The sequence below is a fragment of the Trichoderma virens genome (genome assembly GCF_000170995.1).
Source record: "Trichoderma virens Gv29-8 chromosome Unknown TRIVIscaffold_91, whole genome shotgun sequence".
Classification (NCBI taxonomy): Eukaryota; Fungi; Ascomycota; class Sordariomycetes; order Hypocreales; family Hypocreaceae; genus Trichoderma; species Trichoderma virens.
The window spans coordinates 1,760,271-1,776,775 of NW_014013658.1; the positions used below are offsets into that span (position 1 = coordinate 1,760,271).

Sequence of the window (16,505 nt, forward strand, 5' to 3'; positions counted from 1 at the left end):
TCAGTTGTTGGCATTGTAAGTAAATCATTGCACGGTACGGCTCGGTAGCTCGAACAGGAGTTACATTTATAACTACCTAGGCTGCGCAGCTTCTATAGAGAAACTTGACAAACTACTCTCTATTTATAAAGCAAAAATGGTTTTATTTCTGTTCAGGTGTTTCTCCCTCGGCGCCGGCAGGGACATAAAAGAGATTCTGAAGCTTGTCACGCTTCTCTGGTGTTTCCCCCTCGGCACCAGCTGGGACGTAGAAAAGGTTTTGCAGCTTATCACGCTTCTCTGGTGCATCGCCCTCGGCACCAGCAGGGACGTAGAAGAGATTCTGAAGCTTATCACGCTTCTCTGGTGTTTCCCCCTCGGCACCAGCAGGGACGTAGAAGAGATTCTGAAGCTTATCGCGCTTCTCTGGTATTTCCCCCTCGGCACCAGCAGGGACGTAGAAGAGATTCTGAAGCTTGTCACGCTTAGCCGGGGCATCGCCCTCGGCACCAGCAGGAACATAAAAGAGGTTTTGTAGCTTATCACGCTTGGCTGTAGCACGGCGCAGATGTTAGTAAATTAATGCGTACACGTTCCGACCGATATATGAAGGTGTGATGCTTCCTACCATCCTGTGCAACTGGTGCAGCAAGAGCGACCGCGCAGAGCGTAAATGTGAGGAGTGTAACCTTCATCGTGCTTAAGGTATAAGGAAAGATGGTGAAAGTGTTTGTTGGTGAAACGGCGTGAAGCTGGGCTGATGATTCGTTTTGGACAAGAAGAGAGACAAAGGCAAGAAAATCTGATAACAGAATACTTGGTGTAGGCAGCTTTAAAGCATTGACAAATTCTTATCTCCCCTCCTCCACCCCCTCTTCTGAGGAACCCCTCTCAGGTTCCATAGAAGAGAATAATAATTACTAGATACATCCACATTCCCCATCAATCATCTTTGGACTCCATGCGCCGGGAAAGACTCAGTATCCACAAGCTGGCTGGTACGAAGGCTAAGCCTTGACCGACTTTGGCAAAGTATATGAACTATTTGAGGGTATCTTGGAGAAAACACGAATCGTTTCTCCAAATACGGCAGGTGTACAAGTTGGTAGAATTGGGCGAGTGCATTAATACAAGGTATGCCGTCATTATCTTACATATCACGATTGCATTTGTAGGTAAACTGCATGCGAGAATTGGACCGAAAGTGTCACCGTTTGGTTGTACAGAACAGTAAACATATTGAATATTCCACCCTATCAAGTCACAGTCATGCTGTGATCTCCTTTAAGATTAAATTGATGTTTCAAGCATGACTGGTCCAGAAGTTATTGGTATTTTGAGGATATTAAGGAATTTGGGGATAACATGGTAGTACCTACAACAGTTCAGGTCAGGGGAATACAATGGCCAAAGTAATACAAAGTCACGAATATTACGGAATCCATTATATGTCTTATTAAACATTTAGTAATCCTTAGATTTAAAACAGCTATTTTTTTCTTTCCAATATTCGCTCATAATTTATTATATGTTACTGGATCTAAATAATTTTCAATCTATCCTAATGCAGAAGGTGTAGAATGTTATGTGACATATGTGACAATCCAGAGCTATCTCACGCACCAATTTCCAACGTTTACCGGGATATTTTGTTTAGAGGCGCCGGCTACTACTCTGGATCTCTCTTGGCTTTTTTGCCCCTCGTTTTTATTATTTACCCCACACACTTCAGAACTGCGCTAGGCTCCTTACATTCGTTGTCTTGGATCGCATGTTGTTGTCCATGAGCTCTTGGTACAGACTCCGCCTATTTCCTGGCCATATCAAACTATTTCACCTCTCTATCCAATCCTATTTTGTTCAAAACTCACACAGAACTCTATCAACAAAACAAGAGAATTCTCTATCACGAAGATGGAGCAGAAAGACGAAGTCCGGGACTACATCCAGTATGAAGAAGTAGGGGTTCCATCGCATATACGGCGTGCAAAACGACCGTTCCGTTTGGAACGCCCGAGCAAATTCTTTATCTCGTCGATAGCTCTGGTTATTCTGGCTGGTGTTGCCAACCTGGGGGTCTGGTTTTGGGTCACTCGTGGCCCTCGAGATGCGCTGGATGAAGATTGGAATCACTGCGGACGGTCAAGCGAGGAAGCCATGCGACGCGGATGCGTCATGGAACCATTGTTCTACGGTTGGATGCCCAAACAGTGCGCGTATCAAGAGCTCTCGGACCGTTATCCAGTGTTTGAAGACAGGAAATGGTATCTTGAAAAGGATATGATTGTATGATCCACCCCTTCATTCCGGCAACATTCAATATTCTTACGGCACATTTCTGACTTGTTAACTAGAATGAGGTGGCATCGGACGCACTTTGGCGTGGCAGCAATATTAAGGTCTACACGCACATTTACCACGGGGAGCACTGCTTGTTCCAGTGGCGGAAAATCATGTTCGCTATTAACAATCAGGAGCAGTACATCGATAACAAGACGATCAGTATTCATCACTCTAGCCACTGCGCAGATCAGCTTACAGTGGGGAGAGAAGGAGATGATGCGATCAATGAGGTGGAGCTTGGCTTCTACCGATGTAGAAATACAATTTGGGCAAGCTAAGCAGTTAAAACTTCAAACATGATAGGAGAGGATTAGATGAATAATTACTGAGTCATTTCTGTTTCCATGTGCGTAAAAGAAGATACGAGCCAAATTCAAGTCTCTTCGCTTGAGAGTAGGCATTCCTTCAAGGGGAAATTCCCCGCAATATCCATAGACCCCCTTCGACAATCACACAGCTTGTCGCCGATTTTTTGGTGGATGTGCCGCGGAGAAGCATGGCAACAAAAGTCCTACCAAAATGTACTCGCTTTACGAGTATCATCCTGCGGGTTGAGCCGGATGTAGTTGGGGTCCAACAGATTATCCCTAATGCAGCAGCCAAAGATACGCTTATCAATGACTCGAATGGTTGATAAGTGGGGGAAGCCCCGAATTGGTAATGCAGTGCACGCGCTATTACTGCATTGTACTTAAGAGTAAGCCACCTACTGCAGACTACTGCGGCTTAAACCGCGGTTACTTCGTATCTACTAATATAGCCTGGCAAGCGGGTATCCAAAAAACAGGGAATCAAAGATTTTGAACACACAAGAGAGTAACTATACGCACACAACTGTAGAAACGCTTTCACGCAAGTGGTGCTCTTATTACTAATTTGTGTGTGAATATTCATTTTGGGGTCCCTGTTTTTTGGATACCCGCTTGGGCTGGATACACAAGATCCGCTCGTATCATGCGACTTTAGACCCTCGTTTACTTTGGTGGGTGTGAGCCGGCAGTTCTCTGGACGACGGACGTTGACCATCCTCTATTCCACAGGATTATCCCACATATCCCGCTTGGTCTATTACCCAGCCAGAAGCACCCGAAGTGTAGGGAAAAGCAAAGGAGGGGAAAAAAAAAGCAGAACAAACTCACGAAACAAGAGATGGATAGCAAGACCATCTCAGCTATTGATGAGGTTGAACAGGGGCAGGGACTTCTGGAAGGCAGCACAGACACAGACACAGACGCAGACACAAACTTCTCTCCTACACCGAGGATATCACGTAGGTCGAATTGTAGATGGTTCAGCGCTGTCATCGGATTCCCAGCGCTGTTATGTGCGACCAACCTGCTCACGTTCTGGATCACCGCTTCCACAAGACCGCGATGTCATACTCAGGTTTCAGTAGCGGAACCCCCAAGCCTCACGCCAATGCTACGAGATCTAAATCTCCAGACAATACATGTCAAGTTCGACTCAACATTCTTTAGCCAGGGGAGTCGCTATCGTAAGGCTCCATCGCCGGAGACTGACGCTGCGTGGAACTTTGCAGGCGCCAACTGTATGATAACTATTCCACTCTTTCATGTTTCCTTGCTCTCTTCGCCAATCCCTCGCTGCATCATAACCAGACTGACGGCCAAGCAGTTGGGTTTCTTCTCATCCCCGAAGATCAGGCAAATGAATCGGATTTAACATCTGATCACATCCACCTTGCCGGCGGTCCAGATCAAGCCAATCTTACGGGGATTCCTGCCGATGTCGAAGTTTTTCATCAGCTACATTGCTTGGTATGACACACCGGTCCCTCTCCCAAAAGAATATCTCCTGATTCACGAATTATTTGTAGAATCTACTTCGAAAGGCGACGTGGTATAATCACGATTACTATCGAAAGCTTGGCACGGACGAGTTCCAGCATCCAGACGGCACACTATCCGTCCATGTTGGTACGTAGACACCAGCGAGGAAAGATGAAACATTAAGTCCCGAATAATATATATATGCTAATATACTTTGCTGGTTTCTATTCTAGACCATTGCATAGACAATCTACGCCAACGGATTATGTGTACGGCTGATGTTGGGCTCGTGCCGTTCTATTGGGTCGGAGACGACGGTCAAACAGATCCTGAGTTCAGTCGGACGCACACCTGTCGTGACTTCGAGACCCTACACGACTGGATGATGGAGCACATGATTACAATGGACTCGAACGCCACCCTGCTTCCTAGACCTGGTGACTATAGAGTTGAACATTTCCACTAATTAGCTATCTATACACTCTGTGAAGATATGAAAGAAACGCGGGGTAACCGCGGGGGCTGGCAGTGCATTCGCAGGCAATATATAATATGGAGAAAATGATAAAATCAGTTTTTTGTCTACGAATGAAGTGATAGATGTAGTGTGATTACCTCGCTTTCCTATTCTGCCTGTGAGCACCTATTACATCCAATGGCCTATTTTCTTCCGTATACGCTCCGGATTGTATCTCCCGGAGACCAATCGAAGGGTTCGACGGGATTCTCTTCAGAAGCAAACACAGTCTGCCATGCCAGCGTCGAGTCGCGACAAGAATGCTGATGTCCCTGACCATTGACTGCACTCAAGAGGATATTACCATCTGCGTCGTATTTAATAAATGGTGGCTCCAGAGTGTCATCACCATTGCATAGCAAAGCCTGGGTAAATAAAAAAAATAATGTTAATCCAGAGCTAACTTTCATATAAAACAGAAGAGAAACGGATTGGAAGAGAAGGGTAAAAGAAACGCACCCGACCGATATATCCCAAGCAATGCTCCACATGCGCTCGCTCATCTACTTTCAGGGTTGCACCATCACGTCCGCCATGCGTATGCGTCCCATGGCCAGCATTTACCGGAGCAAGACCGAAGTAGTTTTGCATCGTAGCGCGCAGCATCTTCAAGCAATGGATGCTGTGGAACATACTGACGCCCCAACCAAGATTGTACGTCTCGTTGTGTTTGACCAAGAGGAAGCCGCCGAGAGGAGTGCTCATTGCTTGATCCCATGCTCCATCAACTGCGCTATCCAGCGATTCGATATCATGGCGTTCGAGGAAGTTAAAAAGAAAATTTTGTCTTTCGCTAGATGTGCTTGTTCCTAGTAAAACATCATCTCCAGGATTGTAGATGGTGGGTTGCGTTTCTTTTTTTCCACTGTTATTTAAATTCTTCCGTGGGTTTGAAAGCGAGCCTGTCGAGAGAGAATGTAGTGTCGGAAACGCCACAATTAAAATTCCAATAACCGCAGCAGAGGAAAGCATCCATATCCAAAATCGGTTTATTTGCGTTTTTGCCATTTTATAATACTGAGAGAAGGGAATCGAGTGGAGTAAAGAAAGAGAGAGGGAGGAAGAGAGGAGAAGAGAGAGAGAGAGACTAAAATCAATAAGCGCTATTAAATTAAGTTTAGGTAAAACAGAGTAGCGGCTACCCAGTTGCAGTACGGAGTAGTATCCCCGATTATATTTTAGTTCAGGGTAGGGTCCTAATCCAATCACCTAAATCTGAATCTCTATTAAATCAGTAATTTAAAGAAATCAATTATAGGTAAATGAATTCTATGATGGTATAAATGAACACAATTACTTTTAAAAAAGATTAAAGTGATATCATACTCAACATATAAGCTTATACCTCATTAGTTGGCACTATAAATGAAGCTGCTTTTAATACATCATACCTCTACATAAATCTCCCATCTCGCGATTCTACCACAGAATAGCAGGAAAGCTATCATGAACCTAGCAATGGCAAATGCCCCTTACACGTCCACACTGATTATGGCCCACACAATCGCAAAAGGGATACCGCAAAGCCAAGACAGCCGTACAGAAAGGCAATAAACCAGTTCATACGCTCGATGATTTCGATCCCCCAACCAACTGTGCCGCCTTTTACAGGACAAGCCTCTAGCTTGTGCCGGAGTTTCTTGGGTATCTTCCTGTACATCACGGGCGTAACTTCAGCATCCTCGGGGTGCTCGAACAAATGCATCAAATAACTTGAGCCGATAGGCAGCATCATATCTGCCGGCAGGGGATCGTATGTGTACTCGGTGGAAGCTGCTACAGGGGGAACCGAGGGACTACTTTGTACATCGACGAGCTAGCTACGATACACCTCGAACTGCGAAGGTGGAAGGATAAGCAAGGCCAATGGTGGGCGCATATCTGGACGGGAAGCACTCACTTTGACAGAGCAGATCGAATGTACCTTTCGCAGCCGTGTCCACGCGCTGTGACCGCGCTGGGTAGTGTAGTAATACCACAAAACCTGGATGAATTCCTGAATTGAGTTGATACGGCAGACCTCAGTCTGGTGCAGCTTCGTCGCCCAGCGGCGGGAACGGAACACAGAGAAGAACAAAGCTGTGGTCGATATCAAGCACTCCGGTCTGTTTCGGACAAAGACCAAGCTTCATCTCGAATTGGGAGTCTCTGCGATGGAGGGGCAAGGCCATGGGGCGGAGCGTCTCAACTATGCCCGCTAACAAATTCCATAAATGCGTAAATGTGCGATTACGAACTGAGAAGTCGTTGGGGCCCCCTTCGAAGTCCTTGGGGTCAATTAGGCTATAGTTTCCCGGTTGTTGGATTCTCTCAAATAGACATGCCATTCTTGCACCGCGCCAGCGCGCCTCCCCTCAAATTCATCGTACAGCTAGCTGCCTTCCGCATTTCTATGGAAAAGCCAGCCTTCTATCATAACCAGGCATAACAGAGAAATAGAAAGCAGCCAAGTGCCTACACAAGTCCCTGTGGCCCTTTTTTTACCCTCTGCGGCGCCGGGCCTGCAAAGACGTGATAGAGCGTTCTCGAAAAGAAGCTCTATGGAGTATAAGATCATGTTGATCACTGGTTGTGGATGACGCAATCCAAAGAATTCTCGGGCGATGTATTTAAAGTAGAGAATGGAGTCAATTTTAAATAGAAACGATAGAGCAGCCACATAGTTATAATTAATTTGGCCATCTCGGCCGATGTCCTCGCTCTCATGCGGTCTCCCAACATGGATCTCTTGCTCCCACTCGGTGATGAAATAACCACTCTCATCCTCTGCGTCGTCTCTTCGATTCAGTCAACGGTACGACTCATTAATTATCTGAGAAATATTACGTCGAGATCTTTTCACAAATCTGCCATCTGCAATTGGAAATCCGTAGTTGGGATGGCACGGCCACCGTCTATAGCATGCTTTCTTGCCAATTCTCCTAGGTCTGCTGCGTATCGTCGAAGAAATCTCTCTATATTCCGTATGGCTTTCTCGCATGTCCCTGATTGTTGGGCAACTTGTGGCCACAAGAAACAGACGTCCTGGAACAGAAGAAGCTGGCAGAACAAAGCCTCAAGTGCATTAACATTAGTAATTGTTACTGACGACGAGACAGAGATGATTGCCTCAGCCTCGATCTCGATTGATTCATCATCCGACTGGATTTCTTGACCGTAAACATTCTCTATAGAGGGTATGATGGAAGATGGACTGGATTTACGCGAGTGGGGCAACTGGTTCTCCCCAGTCCCTTCTAGTGACAGAGTCTATACGTCCGAGTCTTTTTGACTGTTCAAGGCCGGATGTTCTCCATTCGATAAATGCCTTGGGTCAAGAAGGTGGCCTAGATTAAACAGATTCCCCTGATCCCAGTTACTTTCGAGAACGGTTCGCTCAGCTGTCACTTCCAGCCATTTTTCGTTTTGTAGTGAAGTATCTATGTTTATGATCTCTTCCGGCAAGATCGAGGCGATAGCCAAATTCATATTTTTCGCTTCACCTCGCTTGTTGACTCCGAGAGTCCGACCGAAGTTCAACTTCTTGTTGGCGTTCAACTTTGTCCGCGTTTTAGAATGCGAGACATTCCTCGATAACCGCTCTGATGGAAGAGTGATTGACGAGAATATAGATGGAAGAGCAACCAGACCAGGCTCATTATCATAACCTCTGTTAGTGTATGTGGAGCTACGAGATTTTGAACTTGATGCTGTATGATCCGAGCAGGTGTACCCCAAAAAGATTGTTCGCTGGATCGATTGTTTGCCATATTTGGCGCACCTATCAATTGCGTGTTGGTAGTATAGGTATTCACACGTAGCGTAGAGCTCAATAAGTTGATACCAAATATTTGACCAGCGTATTTTGTGCAGACTTGATTATGAATCCCAGCTGTAAAGAATGTAGGTTATTGCATATCACTCGTACTGCCAGTATAGTTTATGTTGGAATAGGTAACCCTTATAAGCATAATAACCTCGTTCGTAGAGAGCGGGGCCCGTTTTTTATCCAACAGTTTAAATGTTATGATGGATTAGGCTGGGAATTACTCTCTGCTAAAATTTATGCTAACAAACTGTCACGGTAACTAAAGCTCAATATGCCAAGAGCAGAGCCAGTTTTCCAGCCTATCAATGCACATTTATGAGTTAGCTTCTTTATTGGCTAATATAGCATAGGTATGCTCACATCGCCACAGTGTATACAAGTATTAACCCGCCGTTTTTAACAAGTATATAGAAATAATCTGTTTCAAGGCTGAGGAGAACAGTTTGAAGAAACTGTGCCTGATTTGGGGTTGCTACAATAATAGAGACAGTTATCCGTGCTTGAGCTAGTAGCTACAGCTTAGGCACAAAGAGCAAGCTTACTCCGTAGAAATTGGCCTGGAACTACCAGGTAGGCACTCTGTACGGAGCCTCATCTCTAGAGAGCTTAGTGTGGCGAGTGGGTATACATTATATGGCTAGAGGAGAACGCAGTTTGTGGCTGTGTAGCAACGGGCGGACTTCGGATTCCGTTTTAAGCACATAATTACCAATGATGTGGATAATGTGCCCCATAATACACGGGAAACAATGTCCGAACATTAATCAGTCCTACGTCGCTTGTCAAGTATTTGCATACATCTCGGATCATCACGCACCTGTGCAATATCTAAGAATGCAGACGGATCAGACGGAAGAATCTAGTCGGGTGAGAGCTTGTGCCCGGAGAGCTTGCCAGGAATGCAGCAGAAAGAAATCCAAGGTAAGGCTCGTATCTCGAGTATGGTTGAGTAATCTAACGACAGGTATTGTGTGTTTGAAGTGTGACAGGGCGCTTCCTAGTTGTTCGTCATGTCAGAAGTACCGTAGGGTATGCAATTATGAGAGGCCAGACAAGACGCCACTAACGAGGAAGTATAACACCGCACCTCAGGTATTTACCTGGGACAGGTACTCTACTAATTAGACTGTAGGCATCTGACACAAGTTGAGGAAGAACTTTCCAGGGCGAAGGCCTTGTTAAAGGAATTTCAATCACATCCGAGACATGAAAAAAGAAAAGAATCTTCCATGTCGCTCTCTGAGATTAATGTAGGTGACAGAGAGACAGTAATGCAATCTGAACCTCCCTCGCAATCCACAGAGTATGGGGGAAACAATGAGACCGAAGTAGCCAACCCCTCTCAGAGTCTACTTCTTCAAAAGGACTTCGCCCCATCACGTTTCAGAGATGCACAGCCACCGGAGACAGGATACAGCACAGCTACTGCTCATATAGCAAGTCCTAATGATCAGAATTTATATACACCCTTCGCTGATAGACTGTCACGGTCTCATAGAGACATCATGAATTCTCTAGAAAGTCCCCCAATATCAGGAAGTTTTGAATGGGATGAGCGAAATGGCCAGCCTGGCGGACAAAAATTCGTTGATGGAATGGGGAGTTTGACCAGCGATGTAGATGGTAGTGGTTATCTTGGTATATCCCCCGCTTCTTACATACGGGCTATTTTCAATGTTTATTCAAACAAACACTAACGCATGGGAGGCGTTGCTTCGGGAGCTGCACTTCTGCGTATGACTGCAGGCCACAAGGAGCATCGATCTGGAACAGCAAGCCCCAGGGCGTCCATAATACCATTTGCCATTACCTCTTTATCTGCATTGGACGGTTATATCGACGACTACTTTTCACTCTACCACCGCTCATACCCCATAATACACGAAGCTACCTTTCGAGCTCAATTCATGGAAGTCATCCCACGGCCCAGTGGAAATGCCTGGCAAGTCTTGCTCTATGTTGTAGCTGCTCTGGGAGCATGGTCAACTGCTACGCAGCAGGCAGACGCTCACACTGGACTATTTGAGGCAGCAAAGGCAAGATTTTCAATTGATCTGTTGGAAACTGGCAATTTAGTCCTGGTTCAAGCTTTGACATTAATGTCGAACTATGCGCAAATGGGAAACAAACCAAATTCCAGTTACAATTACTACGGGTTAGCACGACGTATTGCCATGGGAATTGGCCTTCATAAAGAATTCTCAGCCTGGCAGCTAAACCCACTGGTCGTAGAAATGAGGCGCAGGGTCTGGTGGTGTTTGTATGCATTCGATGTGGGAAGCATCATCACTTTCTCTAGGCCATTCGACTTTCCACAAACTGGAGTCGATGTTGAATTGCCAACTAATATTCATGACATCGTTAGTACAGCCGGCATTTTTAGGAATGACGCACAGCTGACTGACCATTTAGGATCTTACAACGTCTACAACCCAAAAACCACAACCAGCAGATGAGACCACGCTATACTCACATCTGAGAGCCCAATGCTCTTTTCACATGGCTACCTGCAATATATACGAGCGAATGATATCAAATTCTTTGCCAACGGCAGGAGAAATGACTGCGTTGGACGATATATCAATCGGTCCATGGCTGAAATCACTACCCCATTACTTTCAGCCGCACGCTACTCAACCGCCCAAATATGCCTTCTGTCATGCTACACTTCAATGGCGGTATCGCAATTTGCGTATACTAGCATACCGCCCATTTCTTGTTAGACGGGCCATGTCTAGTTCGGAGTGGGGACAAAACCAGGACAATTCGGAGGACCTAGACAGCATTGATATCGCATTCGAGCGCTGTCTGGATGCGTCAAGGGAATCGGTCGAACTCATCTCAAGCTTCTGGTTCAACAATTCCCAGACAATGATGGCTTCTTGGTACGGGCTATACTTTTTGTTTCAAGCAGTCCTTATTCCAATCGTCTGTCTTCGTAATAATCCGCGATCCGACCTTGCAGGAGCATGGCGTGACCAGATTCACGAGTCTATCAGGGTTTTAGAATCCATGACGCGACTTAATCCCACAGCAAGTCGATGCCTTCGCGTCGTGACATCTCTGACCCAAGCATACATCTCGAGTGAAGAAGAAATAAACGGGCCTACTCAAGAGTCATGGCAGGATCAGCTGACAGGCCTATACCCGATGATGTGGCCAGAACTCGGATCGGATTTTGCGCCACTTGATCGTATCAACATACTGTAAGGAATCCATTGTAACTTTGTAAATTTTGATTCATTGTTACAGATCCCATGCTAACTTCTGTGGATTTTAGACAAGAATCAACCATCACGGATTTTATGAATCGAATGTCTGCGTATGAGTGAATTCTCACGCCAGCTATTGGCGACATGCGCCTTTCGAAGCTAGATCGCCATTCCGGTTGGCATTCTCACGGTTCCGGTGTTTACAGCACATTAAACCCCTGCTCAATCTAGAGTGAACGCCTATCTCATCCCCAACGCAGGCTCTATTCGTCTTGTTCAGATACAAATATATAGCTAGTATCTGGCGAAAGAAGTTCCATTACAACCTATCGTTGTCACGTTCAATTATGCACAACAAAAAATCTTTCATTTCAATCTTCCCTTCCAAATATTTACCGGCAGCAATATCCTCCGTCAATTATAATATCTGCTCCGGTGGTAAAAGTGCCAGCATCGCTTGCAAGGTAAAGATATATCCCCTTCAACTCTTTCGCCTCTCCCTCGCGTCTCATTGGCGTGAGACTCAGCCATTCATCCTTCCATTCTTTCGGAATTCTCGAAGATATCGGTGTTTTGATATAACCGGGCGAAACTGCATTCACACGAGCAAAGCCCGCCCACTCCACTGCGAGGGATTTGGCGAGATGAATAACACCAGCTTTGGACGCATTATAGCAGGCCTAAATATAATATTCTTGTTAAGTTTCTAGAGTGCCGGTTACTGGAGCAGACGTAATATTTGGAACACACCTGACGCTGTGGAACATTTGCTATATGACCAGACATAGATGCTGTAAAGATAAGGCTTCCGGATCCTTGCTTTCGAAAGATTTCACCTGCCACTTTAGCGCAGTAGTAGGCTCCGTCTAGATTTACACCAATTACTTGCTCCCAGTTTTCAATGGGGTCATCAATACCGCCTAAGAAACTTGTTAAGCAACGATTATAAGTGAACGAATACTTATGTACCTGCTGGACGGGAGATGCCTGCGTTTGCAATCATGACATCGAGCCGACCGAAGTCATTGACTACAGCGGCCGTTTGTTTTTGAACCTCTTCGAAATTCTCAACCGAACACTTGTAGGCCTTTGCTTTTACGCCGAAATCTGCTTCAATTGTAGCTGCGAGGTCGTCCGTATTCGCGGCACGGCTATACCAGAGGGCAATCTGGAGCTATAGTCAGATACAAGAGCATACAATGCTAGCATCCGAAAGAAATGGCAAACCAACATTGGCGCCTGCCTCTGCAAGGCCTCGAGCTGCTTCGTATCCGATTCCTCCCGAGCCACCAGTGACAATAACAACCTTGCCAGTCATGTCAAACATTTTCATGACACTGTCCGACAGCGCCATAGGTGGTGCCAGTGCTTGAAGAGAGGTTTTTGAAGAATCCATTATTGTGAATTGAAGTGCCTTTGCGTTACACAACGTAATTTGTGTGCTTATGTGTCTTCTAATTATAAATTGATCGGTTCTTTGAGCAATTCAGAATTGTATGAAGGTGCAGCTATTATCTGATGACGCGAAGTATCTACGACTATTCACAGGGTCCTAGAGCGAGGTTCTTGTATGATTTTCTACAAAATTACGGTAGATGACCCCCGACTATCATTGTCTTAGGCTGACTTGCGGTAGACAAGATCCGAAAGAATGATTAATATCATCGGACCACTGTCTCCGCGTTGTTCGGATAGCCAGGGTTTTATTTTATAAATACCGCAGGCAACCCGTTAGTCCGCCGGACACAAAGCTCCGTGTGAAGAGTTCCGGGCATGTGTTGGCCGATGGCTATTGACTGCAGTTACATGCATGAAGATACTTGCATGAATAGATGTAATAAAACTAGTTAGCAAGTAATGTCGAAATACCGCAATCCCTAGCCATCATAAAGACCCGTAAAGACCCTCAAACTCTTGTCTTATAGTCAAGGATTGAGATATCCATCTGTTACTGATACTGAGACGCTCTCTGAGAATTCGAAATGACAAACAATACTGTAAATCCTCAAAGATCCCAAACTCGTCATTATTTCAATCCAACTGATAACTAATTGCAGGAACTTAATCCGGCTTTTGTGCTTAAAGCTATTGGACATGCAGATTTTGAAGACAGACCAATCCCCAAATTGAGGGATGCTTGGGACGTCCGAGTTCATATTGCCCAAACCGGGATATGTGGTTCGGATCTTCACTACTATGACAATGGGAGGATCGGAGGTTAGTCACCTACATATGATTGGGATCACCGCCATGGCCGCGAAAGCCGAAAGTTGTACTGATGTTCAAATTAGATTTTGTCCTGACTACACCCATAATTTTGGGACATGAAAGCTCAGGAACTGTTGTGGAAGTAGGTTCCGCCGTCAAAAATCTCAAAGTTGGAACCCGTGTCGCGATCGAACCAGGAGTACCGTGTCGACAGTTAGTTTGCTCCTACATACTAGCAGCGGTATTTGCTAACTTGTGTACGTAGTTGTGATTATTGCCGCTCCGGATCCTACAACTTGTGTCCCGACACTATCTTTGCTGCTACGCCACCATGGGATGGTACACTTGCCAAATACTATATTGTCGCGGCTGACTACTGCATTCCTCTTCCAGATTATATGGATTTGGAGCAAGGAGCTTTGGTGGAACCAGTAGCTTGCGCCGTGCAAATGACCAAGGTAGGCAACGTGCGAGCCAACCAAACTATTGTTGTCTTCGGCTGCGGTCCCATCGGCGTCCTCTGTCAGAAGGTCTCCAAGGTTTACGGTGCAAAGAAAGTGATTGGAGTAGATATCAGCCAGGGGAGACTAGATTTCGCGAAAAGCTATGGCGCCGATGGTGTTTTCCTGCCTCCCAAGAAGCCCGCAACTGTTAATACTGACAATGAGTGGAATGAGGAGCTGGCTAGAATGATCAAGGAAGAGTTCAACCTTGGTGACGGTCCAGATGTTGTGATTGAAGCGACGGGGGCCGCAAGTTGCATCTCAACTGGAGTTCATTTGACAAAGAAAGGAGGCACCTACGTTCAAGCAGGCATGGGAAAAGAGGTAAAGCTCTTCTCTTCCCGTAAAGGACAATTTCTCGAGTTAAATCTTTGCTAACATAGTGGTAGGTTGTGGAGTTTCCAATCACTGTTGCATGCATTCGTGATCTCACAATTCGTGGCTCAATTCGCTACACGACGGGCTGTTATTCAACTGCAGTTGATCTGGTTGCCAGTGGCAAAATTGATGTGAAGCCGCTAGTCACAAACCGATTCAAGTTTGAAGATGCAAAAGATGCCTTCCAATTGGTGAGAGAGAAGCACGAGAATGTCATCAAGGTTTTGATTCAGGGAGTTTAGAATTGCTTATTCACTCACTAGGTGTGAATCTACATCTCCTTGTTGTGAATTGGTCTTTTAACATCTAGAACTTCTGTAATTATGGCGCCAGATCAGAAATATCAAATACAGAATGCTTCATTACACGTGAGAATCATGTCAACTCTCAACACCTCCTAGATTGAACTTTAATTGCTATTATTTCTCTAAAGCTGGCGTCACTGTCTTTTTGCTAAATCTAATTAATGTTTTTAAGAAGTAAATGGTGCTCTTATATAAGGTAGTGTGTAAGCAGGAAATTGTGAATGCTTCCTTTATCCATTTATATATAGGCTCGAGACAGACATAGCAACATCGATCACGCATAACTAGCCACCAAGTGACGCGTGCAAATACTGTAATTGTATAATTATGACTGAACTACAAACAAAAAAGAGAGAGAAAAGAAAAAGATTTTTTTTTTTTTTACGAGATAGGGAAATAATAACTCCATGTTTCTCCTTGTAACAAACTTAGACTAGAGTATATCCTCCATCAACAACCAAATCAGCACCGGTGACGTATGACGAAGCATCAGAAGCAAGGAATAAGAAGGCACCCTTAAGTTCATTTGCATGGGCCTCCCGGCTATATTTTAAAATTAGCACAGTTCAAAAACTCATCACCAATCGCCATGTATTACTTACCCCATGGGAATTTTATTCTTCCAGATCACTCTCATCTCCTGGGGGATAAAGCTAGATATCTCCGTTGCAATGTACCCGGGAGAAACAGAATTGACTTTTGCAAATTTCACCCATTCAATTGCAAGAGATTTGCAAAGCTGAATCACGCCGGCTTTTGCTGCATTATATGCGGCTTGGAGCTGTGGAATGTTGACGATGTGACCACTGATGCTTGCAGTGGCAATGAATGATCCGCAACTGTAGTTTTGATCTAGTACTTTCCCGTTCGCATCTGTGCCTTCCAGCCCTTGGCGGCGAAAATGTCTTCCAGCAGCTCGCGCACAATAGAAAGTGCCATCAAGGTCAATATTGACCACGTCATGGTAGTGCGAGAGGTCTCCTTCGAGGGCAGGGCCTTGGGTCCAAGGAATGCCGGAGTTGGCGACAAATATATCCAATCGTCCTCCAAATTCCTTTACAATATCATCCGTTGCCTTCTGTACGTCGGTATATATCGTTGTATTGACTTTATAAGCTCTGCCTTCAAATTGTGTTAGGACAGATTGAGTTTCATAATCGAATATGGTACTCACATTTTACCCCGTACTCGCGTTCCATTTCTGCTGCTCGCTCAACTGCGTGATTGTTACTATTGTACCATATGGCGACATTTGCGCCAGCTTCCGCATATGCCTGCGCAACAGCGAGCCCGATCCCCGCTCCTGCGCCTGTAACAATTGCCGTCTTCCCCTTCAGGGAGAATAAAGGCATTATCCTTTCTGCCCCAGGACCAGCGATAGCATTCCCATGGTTAAAGTTGCCTTCGACATTGATTCCACCGTCAGACATATTAGAATCTCAAGTATCTTGATTGTAAGTGA

General features: G+C 45.3%; 9 protein-coding genes across 9 annotated transcripts; 4 read left to right on the forward strand and 5 right to left on the reverse strand.

Annotated features, from left to right (window-relative positions):
* Positions 1–142: 142 nt before the first annotated feature.
* Positions 143–674, reverse strand: TRIVIDRAFT_64881 (uncharacterized protein; the record flags this gene model as incomplete). Its single annotated transcript, XM_014095031.1, has 2 exons — positions 143–531; positions 608–674. 2 exons carry the CDS (start codon positions 672–674, stop codon positions 143–145), a joined length of 456 nt encoding a protein of 151 aa, XP_013950506.1.
* Positions 675–1,893: 1,219 nt separating this feature from the next.
* TRIVIDRAFT_64880 (uncharacterized protein) lies at positions 1,894–2,600 on the forward strand (the record flags this gene model as incomplete). The annotated part of the gene is made up of 2 exons (XM_014095032.1): positions 1,894–2,265; positions 2,334–2,600. 2 exons carry the CDS (start codon positions 1,894–1,896, stop codon positions 2,598–2,600), a joined length of 639 nt encoding a protein of 212 aa, XP_013950507.1.
* An 871-nt stretch (positions 2,601–3,471) lies between these two features.
* Positions 3,472–4,578, forward strand: TRIVIDRAFT_64879 (uncharacterized protein; the record flags this gene model as incomplete). The annotated part of the gene is made up of 4 exons (XM_014095033.1): positions 3,472–3,871; positions 3,958–4,100; positions 4,160–4,259; positions 4,358–4,578. 4 exons carry the CDS (start codon positions 3,472–3,474, stop codon positions 4,576–4,578), a joined length of 864 nt encoding a protein of 287 aa, XP_013950508.1.
* Positions 4,579–6,118: 1,540 nt separating this feature from the next.
* TRIVIDRAFT_163762 (uncharacterized protein) lies at positions 6,119–6,445 on the reverse strand (the record flags this gene model as incomplete). The annotated part of the gene is made up of 1 exon (XM_014095034.1): positions 6,119–6,445. A coding segment is annotated over one exon (327 nt), but the record flags the coding sequence as incomplete, so codon positions are not given.
* A 205-nt stretch (positions 6,446–6,650) lies between these two features.
* On the reverse strand, positions 6,651–6,956 carry TRIVIDRAFT_228234 (uncharacterized protein; the record flags this gene model as incomplete). Its single annotated transcript, XM_014095035.1, has 1 exon — positions 6,651–6,956. One exon carries the CDS (start codon positions 6,954–6,956, stop codon positions 6,651–6,653), a length of 306 nt encoding a protein of 101 aa, XP_013950510.1.
* Positions 6,957–9,271: 2,315 nt separating this feature from the next.
* On the forward strand, positions 9,272–11,647 carry TRIVIDRAFT_163407 (uncharacterized protein; the record flags this gene model as incomplete). The annotated part of the gene is made up of 5 exons (XM_014095036.1): positions 9,272–9,358; positions 9,419–9,546; positions 9,936–10,075; positions 10,145–10,797; positions 10,850–11,647. 5 exons carry the CDS (start codon positions 9,272–9,274, stop codon positions 11,645–11,647), a joined length of 1,806 nt encoding a protein of 601 aa, XP_013950511.1.
* Positions 11,648–12,041: 394 nt separating this feature from the next.
* On the reverse strand, positions 12,042–13,045 carry TRIVIDRAFT_39749 (uncharacterized protein; the record flags this gene model as incomplete). Its single annotated transcript, XM_014095037.1, has 4 exons — positions 12,042–12,329; positions 12,400–12,569; positions 12,619–12,817; positions 12,881–13,045. The coding sequence occupies 4 exons, from the start codon at positions 13,043–13,045 to the stop codon at positions 12,042–12,044; spliced, it is 822 nt and encodes a 273-aa protein (XP_013950512.1).
* A 586-nt stretch (positions 13,046–13,631) lies between these two features.
* On the forward strand, positions 13,632–14,980 carry TRIVIDRAFT_64876 (uncharacterized protein; the record flags this gene model as incomplete). Its single annotated transcript, XM_014095038.1, has 5 exons — positions 13,632–13,646; positions 13,707–13,866; positions 13,941–14,070; positions 14,123–14,684; positions 14,750–14,980. 5 exons carry the CDS (start codon positions 13,632–13,634, stop codon positions 14,978–14,980), a joined length of 1,098 nt encoding a protein of 365 aa, XP_013950513.1.
* A 491-nt stretch (positions 14,981–15,471) lies between these two features.
* TRIVIDRAFT_64875 (uncharacterized protein) lies at positions 15,472–16,473 on the reverse strand (the record flags this gene model as incomplete). Its single annotated transcript, XM_014095039.1, has 3 exons — positions 15,472–15,586; positions 15,646–16,165; positions 16,218–16,473. The coding sequence occupies 3 exons, from the start codon at positions 16,471–16,473 to the stop codon at positions 15,472–15,474; spliced, it is 891 nt and encodes a 296-aa protein (XP_013950514.1).
* Positions 16,474–16,505: the final 32 nt, after the last annotated feature.